At 33.3% G+C, this 15,000-nt stretch overlaps 1 protein-coding gene across 4 annotated transcripts in view; it reads right to left on the reverse strand.

Moving 5' to 3' along the window:
- The window catches only part of LOC137625006 (uncharacterized), a 214,039-nt gene that overhangs the window by 2,611 nt on the left and 196,428 nt on the right, over positions 1-15,000 (reverse strand). For 3 of the 4 annotated variants that reach the window (XM_068355945.1, XM_068355946.1, XM_068355944.1), the window contains exons 2-8: positions 14,804-14,895; positions 10,686-10,796; positions 9,733-9,823; positions 8,481-8,593; positions 7,325-7,459; positions 3,059-3,241; positions 2,350-2,457 (exon numbers count right to left, since the gene is read on the reverse strand). In XM_068355945.1, coding sequence (XP_068212046.1) covers positions 2,350-2,457; positions 3,059-3,241; positions 7,325-7,459; positions 8,481-8,593; positions 9,733-9,823; positions 10,686-10,796; positions 14,804-14,851 — 789 coding nt within the window. In that variant the 5' untranslated portion in view covers positions 14,852-14,895. The remainder of the gene's footprint in view (positions 1-2,349; positions 2,458-3,058; positions 3,242-7,324; positions 7,460-8,480; positions 8,594-9,732; positions 9,824-10,685; positions 10,797-14,803; positions 14,896-15,000) is intronic. The other variant, XM_068355948.1, reaches the window with a different exon arrangement.

Below are 15,000 nucleotides of genomic sequence, written 5' to 3' on the forward strand. Positions count from 1 at the left end.
AGCCCAGTTAAATGTTTGGTGAACTAATCTCTCTTGAGGAGCGCGAAGAGCATGCTCAAACCATCTCCATCTACCGCTCACCATGATCTCATCCACATATGGCACTAGAGTAATCTCTCTTACAGTTTTCTTTCTATCCTTATCCTGCCATTCAACTCCCAATATTCTTCTGAGTTAACTCCCAATATTTCTTCACTCTTGCATCTTACTGCTTGAGGGTACACTTAGGCACACTATTCTGTTGGGGCCCCTGGGCTTATAGCATCCTGCTTTTCCAACTAGGGTTGTAGCTTAGCAATTAATAATAATAATAATAATAATAATAATAATAATAATAATAATAATAATAATAATAATAATAATAATAGAAGCAGCCCTGGATCCTTATAGTTATTACCGACACATTGGTCACTGCGATAGTCATACTCTACAGCGTGCTGAACCCTTGAGCAGATAATTTCCCAACTATTAAAGGCTCCATATTCCTAAATAATAGGCACATTAGCAGTGTGTCGAACCCCCAAATACCTTGCACATTGAAGTAGCCTGGATATTAAGATCCTTCTTATCCAATACCTCTACACACAGTTTATCGAGTCAGTCGCATGTTGTTGCCCCATTCTTCTTATCCTTTTTCTTAATACATTCATTTTCTCCTCTATGGTAACTTGTTTTATTGCTTTTCATATATACATTATAGAAATAATTATTCCCAACAGCTTCTGGCTTTTTATTTCTTTTATTTATGTTCTACATCTATACCTCACCTGCTCTTTCATTCCATCATTACAAGTCAGTTCTACTACCAAATTAAACTATATGAAGACATTTCTGTAGTTACTCAACCTTTCCCACTTTCCTTTTCCTAGTTTACATATAACCTCATTACCTACTCTGGTTCACATTATCTTTCACCAACCTTGGGCGTTTCTCTTTTATTTTCTCAATAAGAGCGTGTTCCTGCATACCTTAACATAGACCAGTGACACACTATTCAAGACACGTTTTCCCTACCATACATCTCTTCACCTACATTCACAGCTCGTTCTTCGACTACCCTCATCAATCCATCAATAAAACTGTAAGACATTAATGTGTACAATATACAGCCCTAGAGCACAAGACATTGTTGTTACCCCCTTTCATACCATTATATACTGTATGTATGTATGTATGTGTATGTGTATGTATATGTATATATATATATATATATATATATATATATATATGTGTGTGTGTGTGTGTACATATATACAGAGTATGTATATATGTATATAAATATAATATATATATACAGTATACATATATAGATATATATATATATATATATATATATATATATATATTACACACATACATATATATACATATATGTATATACATATATATATATATATATATATATATATATATATTACACACATACATATATATACATATATATATATATATATATATATATATATATATATATATATATATACACACAGATATATAGATCATCACCATTATCATCATCATCTCCTATGCCTATTGACGCAAAGGGCATCGGTTAGATTTCGCCAGTCGTCTCTATCTTAAGCTTTTAAATCAATACTTCTCCATTCATCAACTCCTACTTCACGTTTCATAGTCTCAGCCATGTAGGCCTGCGTCTTTCAACTCTTGGGGAGTGGGAAGAGCATGCCCAAACTTTCTCCATCTACCCCTCACCAAGATCTCATCCACATAAGGCACTCTCTCTCTCTCTCTCTCTCTCTCTCTCTCTCTCTCTCTCTCTCTCTCTCTCTCTCTCTCTCTCTCTCTCTCTACACACACACACACACACACACACACACACATATATATATATATATATATATATATATATATATATATAATATATATATATGTATGTGTATATATACATATGTATATATACACACAAGTCCATATACATATGTCATTCCTATCAAACCACTCGGAAACGACAATCTCCAACAAATTGCCTAACTCCCGTGTGGTACACTGTTAAAAATTTGCATTAAAAAAGCGGTAAATGTCTGGCAACAATTATTCCAGGATTTTTACCGTTTTAAAAACAGATATATTGACGTAAAGGAGTGATATTACGGTCACCAACCCGTAAAAGATAATACACAAAGTAGGTAAAATTACGGTCACCTGTATTTTACTGAAATACGGTTGAGAACAGTATATTTCTAGAGAATTTCCGATTAAAAATTACGTTTTTTTTCCTTCTAACAGTGTAAGAAAGAAATGGGGAGGGATACAAAGAGTTGAACCTGTGTGTGAGTGTAACAGACTCAAACGAACTTGATTTAAAAGGGTGAAGAGGTTCACACTCACCAGGGCATCAATGATGCATTTCCCCATGATCATCTCCTGCGCCAATTCATTTGTGCCTCCGTATGGAAGGCCGTTGCCTTTGTCAGATGGCTTGGCTCGTAGATCCATCTGAAAACGAACAATAACATAACTATTTATGAAATTCTTCAAGAACAGATGAATAATAACTATTTACTTCAAGAACAGATGAATAATAACTATTTGCTTCAAGAACAGATGAATAATAACTATTTATGAAATACTTCAAGAACAGATGAATAATAACTATTTGCTTCAAGAACAGATGAATAATAAATATTTAAGAAATACTTCAAGAAGAGATGAATAATAGCTATTTATGAACTACTTCAAGAAAACTCGGTTATTATCGACGGATTTCTGTGAGATTTTGAAGACACGGTTTGCCTTTGGCCAAAACAAATTTGATTAGAGTTTGAAACCAAGATCAAGGATTTTTCACATTATAATCTATATGAATAATAAAGAATTAGGCATCTTTTTTCATAAATCTGTAATATGGATGAAGATACAGAATACTTCACCGAATACTTTATTCTTTATTTTCAATTCAGAAGGGAAAATATATTTATGCATGATTTCTACTCATGCAAACATTAAATGAGAGAGAGAGAGAGAGAGAGAGAGAGAGAGAGAGAGAGAGAGAGAGAGAGAGAGATTTACTACCAGACCCCTCCAACAAGAGCCTTACCTCATGACGCACATCATCGCCGCCATCCTCTTCGAAAACCAAGTCTGATTCCCATTCGCCAAAAGGTCTCGATTCCTCCCCTTCGTTGCTCATGGGAGAATCGTCATCAAGAGAACTTCGTGCTGATTCGCAAGAATAGTCGTACCCAGCAACGCAGGACCCGGCCACTGCCAAGACGAGTTTCTGACGATGCAAAATGATGACAATGTAGGTAAATGAATAGAAAGAAACGATAATCTATACCAGGGAAGAGAAGCAGAACTCAAAAAGTTGTGGAATGAACTTCCTAATCAGGTAGTTGAATCGGTGGAACTTAAAAAATTCAAACTGTCAGGCTAGAAACGTTATAGTTTATTTATGAAGGATCTATTTTAATATTGTTACTATTAATGAAATATGTTATTTCAAATGTTCATTATATATTTCCTTATTTTCTCTCCTCATTGGGATATTTTTCTCTGTTGGAGCCTTTGGGCTTATAGCATCCTGCTTTGCCAACTATAGTTGTAGCTTAGCTAATAATAATAATAATAATAATAATAATAATAATAATAATAATAATAATAATAATAATTAATGGCAAAATTTAATCAATAGACCGTCTACCTTTCCCATCGGGATTTGATATCGCACAGCAAAGTAGGTAGTGAGAACACATAGTGAGTAGTAACATATAAGTGAATAGGGGCATATAAGTCATTAGTAAGAACATATAAGTAAGTAGTATGAAAATAAAAGTAATTAGTATGATGATATAATATATATATATATATATATATATATATATATATATATATATATGTATATATATATAAATATATATATATATATATATATATATATATATGTATATATATATAAATATATATATATATATATATATATATATGTGTGTGTGTGTGTATATATAGTATGTAGTAAAAATATATAAGTAGTAGAAACATATCAGTAAGAAGTAAGAGCATATAAGCAAGTAGAAAGAGCATTTAAGTAAGTAGTATGAGCATTTAAGTAAGTAGTAAGAGCATTTAAGTAAGTAGTAAGAACATATAAGTGAGTAATAAAAAACATATAGCCAAAGTAAGTAGTATGAACATATATATAAGTAGTAGGGACATATATGTCATTAGTAAGAACATATAAGTAAGTAGTATGAACATATAAGTAACTAGTAAGAATATATATGTAGTAGGAACATATCAGTGAGTGGTGAGAGCATGTAAGGAAGTAGTATGAACATATTAGTAAGAACATATAAGTAGTAGGGGCATATATGTCATTAGTAAGAACAAATAAGTCATATGAACAGACACACTCACTCTCACACACACACATTATATATATATATATATATATATATATATATATATATATATATATATATATATATATATATATATATATGTGTGTGTGTGTGTGTAATAGGGACATTCAAGTAATTAGTAAGAACATAAAAATAGTAAAAAATATATAAGTAGTAGAAGCATACCAGTAAGTAGTAAGAGCATACAAGTATGTAGTAAGAACATATAGGTAAGGTTTGGATTGGTCACAATTGTATAGTAGTGCTAGTCCTGTTGCCGCTTTGAATGAGAATCTAGTCAACATAACTGATGGACACATCCCCTCTCATTGCTAAGGTAACTTGTGAAAGACAAAACCTTGTTCAATGATGATTGTAGACTGCTTATTTGGAGAAGCAGGAGGCCTATCATCTTTGGTAGGATAACATATCAGATTTGGCTTGGAATGATTATACTTAGCTTTGAGCTTTTGCTCAGATAGTTTATGCTTCAACTTAAAAGAAATATAATTTAACCATAAAAGAAACCCTTTCTGGTACAACCCAGGAACATAAGTGGTGGACTACCGTTAAATCTGCACTCTTTGGTATAGATCCAACAGTTCCTCCTTTACTTAAACCAGATGGCTCTGTCACTCACTGTCCAAAGGAAAAGGTAACCCTTTTGTCTGATATGTTTGACAGTAAGCAGAGTAATGAGAAACTCTATATTCCTCATTCCTCTTTTCCTGAGGCTAAACAAACTAATTTAGCTTTTCGATCTCGGGAAATTAAAACTCTTGATGGACCTTGATGCTTATGGAGATGTAGACCCAAATGGTATTTTTTCTTTTTTTATAAAGACTGCAGATTTCTTAGCTTCACACTTATCTGCTATTTTGCACAAGTTAGCTAGAAGAGAAGCTTTTAGCACTTATTGGAGAATTGGTAATGTTACACCACTATGTAAATGTGTTTGTGGTAGCTCAAGTCCAACTGATTACCTCCCAATTTCCATAACTCCCATATCATCTAAAGTTTTTTAACGCCTTTTACCGAAACGTCTTAATAGGTTTGCTGAAGGTAATCATCTGTTCCCTAGTTTGCAATTTGGTTTTCGTTAAGACCTTGGAGCATGTGATGCCCTTCTTACAATCTCCAATGCTGCACGGAAATCCCTTGATTATGGCCAGGATGTTCGTATGATTGGCCTTGATTTTAGTGCTGCCTTTGCCCGTGTTAATGATGGGTGGGTCAATTCTTAGCATCACTGTTGAATTTTGAGGAAATAGATCGCAAAGAGTCATTGTTGATGGGCACCATATTGAGTATAGGAATGTGATATCTGGTGTTCCACAGGGTAGTGTTCTTGGCCCATTACTTTTCATACTACATACACATGACATGTGGTTTGGCCTAGAAATTCTACCAAGCTTGTTGGGTATGCAGATGATGTTACTCTCTTTGCATTAATTCCATATCCTGAATGAAGATTCGGGGTTACTGAATCCCTTAATAGAGATCTAGCTAAAATTAGTGAATGGTGCAAATCACGGGGCATGAAGTTGAATCCTACGAAACTAAAGTTTGATTGTAAGTAGGTGGAGGACAGTGGCTCCTCAACATCCGGATCTCAGCATTGATAATATTTCTTTAACTCTGCATGACTTTTAAAATGTTAGGTGTGATTCTCAACACCAAATTTACTTTTGGAAAGCACATTAGGTCTGTGTCTTCTTCAATTGCACAAAAAAATTGGCTTATTGAGAAATTCTTTTAAGATTTTCGGTGATCAATCTATTCTGAAGTGTTTTAATTCTTCCATTTTTGCATTGTTTCAAGTATTGTTCTTCTGTCTGATCTTCAGCTTCTGATTCTCATCTCACTTAGTTGGATAAGAACTTACGGTCTACCAAATTTCTTATTCCTAATCTAGATATTAATCCCTGGCACCGTCGTCCAATTAGTTCATTATGCATGTTACATAAGATTTTCATAATTCTGACCATCCTTTACATTCAGATCTTCCCGGACAGTTCCATTCTGTTCGTAATACCAGGCATGCAGTTAATTCTAATAGTCGGGCCTCCTCCTTCATGAGGCTCATTACTACACAGTATTCTGGAAGTTATTCCAGCTATGATCAGTTGTGGAATGATCTTCCTAATCGGGTAGTTGAATCGGTAGAACTTCAAAAGTTCAAAGTTGCAGCAAATGCTTTTATGTTAAACAAGATGACATACGTCTTTTTTTTATAGATTTTACATATGAAATGTCTGTTTTAATGTTGTTACTATTTTTACAATATTTTATTTTAATTATGCATTAATTCTCATGTCATATATTTATTTCCTTATTTCCTTTCCTCACTGGGCTATTTTCCCTGGCTTAGCGCATCCTGCTTTTCCAACTAGGGTTGTAGCTTAACTATTAACAACAATAATAATAATAATAATAATAATAAGAAGAAGAAGAAGAACAACAACAAAAACAACAACAACAACAACATTTAAGTAAGTAGAAAGAACGAATAAGTAGTAAGAACATATAAGAACATATAAGTGAGTAGCATGAATTTATAAGTATTAGGAACATATGAATAAGTAGTAAGAGCAGTAATAAGAGCATGTAAGTAAGTAGTAGGAACATAGAAGTAACTAGTAAGAACATATAAGTAGAGTAACTAGTAAGAACACATAAGCAGTAGGAACAAATGAGTAGTAAGAACACGTAAGTAGTAAGAACACATAAGTGGTAGGAACATACAAGTAAGTAGTAAGATCACATAAGTGGTAGGAACATACAAGTAAGTAGTAAGATCACATAAGTGGTAGGAACATACAAGTAAGTAGTAAGATCACATAAGTGGTAGGAACATACAAGTAAGTAGTAAGATCACATAAGTGGTAGGAACATACAAGTAAGTAGTAAGAACATAATAGTTATTAATAAGACCACATAAGTACAAGCATATAAAATCTCACCTTGACAGTAGGAATACAGATGATATATCGCTGGGATACGATGTTCAACATGTTGGCGCCTCCCGATGGAATCATATTCGAATTCACTATCTTCTTCAGTATTCCCCCCGCCTGTTCAGTGAACGTGTTTTCTTTCTGAGAGAGAGAGAGAGAGAGAGAGAGAGAGAGAGAGAGAGAGAGAGAGAGAGAGAGAGAGCATTAATTTGAATATTCCATAGTTTAACCTAGTATGATGCGTGCGCCTATATATACTCTATAGGTCTATGTTAGTATGGATGATATCTTACTAATGTAGATTTCTTTACAATATCTCAGTGGATTAATTCTATAGATGGTAATAAGTCAGTAATCTAATACTAAAGTTTAGATCAAATTTTGCATAATAGCATCAAAGATTCAGATATTATACATCTTACCGAAAAGTAATTTCCTTCTAAGGTTTTCGTTATCAGAAATTTCTCCAGCTCAACGACCTGGTTTTTAAATCGTCTTAAAGCACGATTAAACCTCTTCCAATTCGAGCAGTGATAACAAACATAGAAAGCGAAAGTTAAATTTTTCATGCTATATTATGTAGCATCTTGTCAGAAAAAGGCGATGGGTTACCACAACTACGAAATCCCCCTCTAGACATACAGTAGAGACATGTATAATACGCTTAGCAACTATGGTCTCATCTAGCAGTTAAACCAGACCTACTGTATAGCAATCGTTTTTATTATCGTACGGATATCTAAGGCCACCAGACTTGCCATAGCTCGTGCTTGGCAAGAAGGGCCAAGCAATTTACAACAAAAAATTTTGTAAAAAGTTCATTCTTCATCGGTTACCACAGAAGTGAACACCACCACCTGGACTTAAGAGACGTGTATAATACCTGGCTACTACAGTCTGATCTAGCAGTTTAACCGGAGCTAGTAATCCCTTTTGACTCGCACGTATAGCTCGAAGGATTCGTTTTAGAATGAGATGAACATAAAAGGGAGTGACCAGAGGAGCAAACAAATACAAATGTACAAAAGCGTTACAGAAACTAGTTTACTGCTCAGAAGGTGACGAGAGAGAGAGAGAGAGAGAGAGAGAGAGAGAGAGAGAGAGAGAGAGAGAGAGAGAGAGAGAGAGAGAGAGAGAGGACCCACACACAGTGTCTTCTTACCTGCAGGTATCGTGAGAGTTCCCTCATTCTTCTCTTCAGGCAATTAGGAAGGAGATTGGCGTTGGTGTGGTTAAGGTGCACAACTGGCTTGTACTGATGAATGCGGGCTGTTTCTGGAGGAAGAGGACATTGTCAATAAATATAAAAATAAACAATAACAGAAGTCTTAACTAGAAAAGCACTCTGAGAACGCAGAACTCCGCTACGGGATCTTATTTCTCGAAACCAGCTTGCCTTTCCCAGAATCAATTTAGACCGTTGGCGTATTTGAAGTGTGTGACAACCACGTAAGAACTTGAGGTTAAGGTTAATTCAGTCGACATTTTGCTTGATCTTGACCTTGACCTTTGACCTAGGACTTTCATAATTGAATCACTCCCACATCTCAACATAACAATTAATCCCTGAAAGTTTCACTACTCTATGAGTAAAATTGTGGCCAGGGGCGAAAATATAACCCTCTCCCAACTTCATTGGTGGAGGTAATGATAATCTAAAACATTTCTTTATTACAAAACCAGTACCATCAGGTCATACAACAACATTCATTATCATGTCACTTTAAAGGTACAATAATACATGTAAGTATAAAATGATAGTATCAATTAAATCTAAATAGCATTACAAGATCGCTCGTACATAGGGGTTCTTTCAAGCTGTAGTGAAACAATTAGTATTATTTAACTTTGTATCAAAATTACCAATTCATAAACAAGGCTAAAGAAAAAGCAATATCCAAAACAACGTAAGCGAACAATCTTTTATAATTACAAGGTAGATGGACAGAAAGGCGAACAAAGTAGAAAGATTTAACAATGAGAGAGAGAGAGAGAGAGAGAGAGGAGAGAGAGAGAGAGAGAGAGAGAGAGAGAGAGAGAGAGAGAGAGAGAGAGGGGGGGGGGGGGGATTTGGATGTCTCAGGCTTTTTAGTCCATCCGGGGAGACTGCATTTGCTCTTGGGTAGAGCGAATAAGTCAAAATGTTTACAAATTTGATTTTTTTATGATCTTGTCTATCTTATTCTTGAATTCGTTTACCGTGTTACTCTTTCCTACATCTGCTGGAAGTATGTTCCATGTATTAACTATTTTGTAAGTAAGGAAGTCACCACATTGAGTGGTGCTGTATCTTTTCAATTTCAATTTGTATCCGTTACTTCTGGATTGATTTGTGCTAAGCGTGAAGAAGTTTTGAGAGAGAGAGAGAGAGAGAGAGAGAGAGAGAGAGAGAGAGAGAGAGAGATCTTCCTCACCTAATTGCAAACCCTTTGCATGAGGAACAGCGCACTTGGCAACCAATGGTGGCAGATAAGTCGCTACACAGAGGCGAAATGCCTCAGGATTCTGGAATAGAAGAAAAATTAAAATTTTAGAAGCTAAAGAACAACGAAAGATAAGAAAAAATTAATGTTGAATTAGATGTATATGAAAGCAGTGTAATTTTATATATGCATAAAACTTCAACCCTAGAAAAGGAATGAACAATTAAGCTTTAATTTTAAAAAATAATTTCAATATACTTAAATCATTAACCGAGAGAAAATATTTCAAATCAATATTATGGTAAATGTTGTAATCTCTAATTCCGCAAGTTTTTTTTTCTTTTTTTGATTGCCAACTAATAAACTTTCATTGGTGCATGAGTGAATTTCTGTCAGGAGGGCTGACTTCTGACCTAGTCCTCATTGTAGCTACGCATACTGTATATATTATAATGACTATATTTGTTGGTTTTTTCTTAAATAAAAAACCACTGGATCTTCCAGAAGAGAAAATCAGTATAATGCTGGATATATCAAAAGAATGGATATAGCCTTTTTATATATATATATATATATATATATATATATATATATATATATATATATATATATATATATATATATATATATATATATATGATTTGGGTGCTGAATCGTTGCTGGATCCCACGTGCTAAATCCTCTTAATATTATTGATTACTTTACTTATATATTTGTGTGTGTACAGTATATATATATACATATATATACATACATACATATATATATATATATATATACACAAACATATATTATAAAAGACATGTGTATGGTGACGAGTCGCAATGAGAACTGAAAACTACCGGTCTAACCAAGTGGTATATTTAGACCACTTGCTATAACATTCACGGCACTTTCTTCCTTAGGTTACCCTACGCACTTTATTCAAGTCTCATGGCACTTACTTCCTGCAAGGGTCCGGCTGCCGTGAAGCACTGTAGGCATTCCTCCTTATAATCGATGTCGACGATGAGGCCGCAGAGGCTTTCCTTCGTCGGGATGTGCAAAGGAGACGCCTGATGGATAAAAGAAAGAATGGCGAAAAAAGAAGTTTCGATTCGATGACTATTATATGTATATTATGTTATGGGACCCGTGTTGAATGTTGTTTTTTTTTTTTTATGTGACTGATGAGATAATCCTGTTAGATTCATTGGGTCCTTTGACTGGCCAGACAGTACTATATTGGATCCTTCTCTTTGGTTACGGCTCATTTTGTCTTTGCCTACGCATACACCGAATAGTCTGGCCTATTCTTACCACATTCTCATTTGTCCTCATAAACCTGACAACTCAGAGATTATCAAACAATTCTCCTTCGCTCAAGGGATTAACTACAGCAACGTAATTGTTCATATTAAAGGTAAAAACTGTGATGATTTGTAGCTCCAAGATGTTATAGCCTATTCTAAATTGGAACAAAAGTTTCAGGATATTTCTCGTAACTTATTCTACGTCGCCGGACGCCAGACGTGTGTATTACGTAATGTACTTTAGTCATGGGCATTCTAGTCCATCAGGAAATTTCTAGAGAAAATAGATCCTGATATAAAGGACGGGATGAGTTACAGAAGAGACTCGATTCGTTTTATCTCTGAGTGACCATCGCTCTTGTGGAGACATTTCTTAGACACCAGTTATAATACTGCCAAATTTCTTCCATCACTTAAACATTGCTGATATACTAAATAACGATGAAATTTTGGAAGATCGTATATCATCAGGAGCTGTGTTCCTGTTTATCATCTGTTATATCTGAAACTACGACCTGGGAAATCCTTCAAGGTTCAGAGTGGAATTTCGTCGGTATCTGGCACTCACGTCATAGAGACTTATAAAGGAAGTCCCGTATCACCATACAACTTTTTTTAAATAACTATTAAACTGGTGAACTGAGTATTTTGTAAAAAAAATATCTAATCCTAAATATAGTTACTGTTAATATTTGCTAGATATCATTCTATTTAGCTGCTACTGATTTGCTATTTTCTTTGCTAAATCATTCATTAAGGGAATAAGACATTAAAGTAAATTTTACGTAATTTACGTTATGTAATAGCTGACCGTAATAAATGACACAAGTGGCGAGGGCTACATAATTATTGAAGGGGGGGGGGCGTACCTATGGGCCATAAGGAGGCTATATTGGTTCGTTTGATAATGCCTAATGGCACTACCAATATACGGACGAGATGCAGAGTGGATGAAATGTAAATTATTATTATTATTATTATTATTATTATTATTATTATTATTATTACTTGCTAAACTACAACCCTGGTTGGAAAAGCAAGATGCTATTAGCCCAGAGGCCCCGACAGAGAAGATAGCCCAGTGAGGAAAGGAAATAAGGAAATGAATAAACGATATAAGAAGTAATGAAAAATAAAATAAAATATTTTAAAATATTAACAACATGAAAACAGATATTTGATATGTAAACTATAAAAGGACTTATGTCAGCCAGTTCAACATAAAAACATTTGCTGCGAGTTTGAACTTTTCATGTTCTACTGATTCAACTACCCACAACATGAAAACAGATATTTGATATGTAAACTATAAAAGGACCTATGTCAGCCTGTTCAACATAAAAACATTTGCTGCGAGTTTGAACTTTTCATGTTCTACTGATTCAACTACCCGATTAGGAAGATCATTCCACATCTTGGTCACAGCTGGAATAAAACTTCTAGAGTACTGTGTAGTACTGAGCCTTATAATAATAATAATAATAATAATAATAATAATAATAATAATAATAATAATAATAATAGGGTTAACATCCTATGAATCCTTCCCACAAATGCCTGTATTTTGTATGTGAATGTTCACTGCTGTAGGTTGGCAAGGCCACCAGCCACTCGTTGAGATACTCCTGTTAGAAATTTATTGGGTCCTTTGACTGGCCAGATAGTACTATATTGGATCCCTCTCTTTGGTTACTGCTCATTTTGTCTTTGCCTACACATATACCCAATAGTCTGGCCTATTCTTACCACATTCTCCTCATTTGTCCTCACACACCTGACAACACAAGAGATTACCAAACAATTCTCCTTCGCTCAAGAGGTTAACTAGTGCAATGTAATTGTTCAGGGGCTACTTTCCTCTTGGTAATGGTGGAAGAGCTCTTTAGCTATGGTAAGCAGCTCTACAAGGAGGACAGTCTAAAATCAAATCATTGTTCTCTAGTCTTGGGTAGTGCCATAGCCTCTGTACCATGGTCTTCCAGTCTTGGATTAAAATTCTCTTGCTTAATGGCACACACTCGCACAATATTCTCTCTAAATTGTTTATAAATGACAAATCTATTTTATTATTGTTACTAATTTTAAGATAATCTATGTTGTTATTCATTACCTCCTATAGCCTATATAGTTTATCTATTTCCTTATTTCCTTTCCTCACTGGGCTATTTTTCCCTGTTGGAGCCCTAGGGCTTATAACACCCTGCTTTCCCAACTGGGGACGTAGCTTAGCAAGTATATAATAATAATAATAATAATAATAATAATAATAATAATAATAATAATAATAATAATAATAATAATAATAATAATCCTTGGTGAGCTTCAATCGACCTTTAATCGTTATATTTAGTCCTGAAATCATATGAATTATTTCTCGATTAGTTAATGTATATTTATCATTAATCTTAGGTGTACTAAGGTCACTCATTTAATTTCAGAAGTCCTTGAGATGTCAACATTCGCAAATGGTTCTTCTCTGGTCATTAATTAGTAATAAATATTCATTGATCTGTGGGGAATAGTTATTGATCTCCATCATAATTAATTAGAAATTGTTGCGATCAAATAGAGATTAATGATTATATAATTAGAAAATTAGTGAATTACCCCTGGAGAGACTCGCAGAAATGATCTTGAAAACACTTGTATGTATGAATTCCAAAACGTCCGGTTTTTTTGCAAATGTTAATTATCATATTAGAATCATTATTCTTTTCTATCTGAATATATTTCTTTATGGCAAGATACAGGTAAATAATTTATGATGTATTTTATAAGGGCTCTTAGCTTCAGTCAGGAATAATAATAATAATAATAATAATAATAATAATAATAATAATAATAATAATAATAATAATAATAAGTTTAGATAGATATATTTTTGTAAATGGTTACTATTGCAGTGGTCCTTTTTAACATAACAAAACATAATAATAATAATAATAATAATAATAATAATAATAATAATAATAATAATGATAATAATAATAATTAAAACAACAACAACAGCAACTAAGACAATAAATGTTTACAAAACTTTTGATGAAAGAAACATCTATACCTATAATATTGTGAATCTTTAAAATTCGAAATCAATATATCAAGAATGATCCAAAATCACCATATATATTGATCGATTTAGTTTATCTGTCGACAACAACAACAACAACAACAACAATAATAATAATAATAATAATAATAATAATAATAATAATAATAATAATAATAATAATAATAATAATGCTACCATCAATGTGTTCATAAAACTTATAATAAAAAACATACTCTAGGCTACTATATATTTTTAAATACCAGAATTTTTCAAATCTACCAAATCTATTGATTGATTCAACTTACCTGTCGAATAATAATAATAATAATAATAATAATAATAATAATAATAATAATAATAATAATAATAATAATAATAATAATGCTACCTTTAATGTGTTCATAAAACCTACGACAGAAATAACTACTCCAATACTACTGTGAATCTTAAAAACTTATAAAAAACCTACTCTAGGCTACTATATATTTTTTCAAATACCAGAATTATTCAAATCTACCAATTCTATTGACTGATTCAACTTACCTGTCGGATAATAATAATAATAATAATAATAATAATAATAATAATAATAATAATAATAATAATAATAATGCTACATTCAATGTGTTCATAAAACCTACGACAGAAATAACTACTCCAACACTACTGTGAATCAAAAAAAAAAAAAAAAAAAAATCTATTGATCGATTTAGCTCACCTGTCGACACATGCACAGCAAGAGAGGGAAGACCGCCCACCACATCATGGCTCCGAACTGTCCTTTGTCTTCTCAGCGAATACCAAACTTTCCTGAAAATAAGGATTTTTATTTTACTAGTATTGCTCGGTGTTGGTGCTGGGGAGGCCTTTCGTCTCCGAGGAGACACTTTAGGGAAAAGCAGGTGTGAAGTAAAA

This window comes from Palaemon carinicauda, chromosome 31, assembly GCF_036898095.1.
Source record: "Palaemon carinicauda isolate YSFRI2023 chromosome 31, ASM3689809v2, whole genome shotgun sequence".
NCBI lineage: Eukaryota > Metazoa > Arthropoda > Malacostraca > Decapoda > Palaemonidae > Palaemon > Palaemon carinicauda.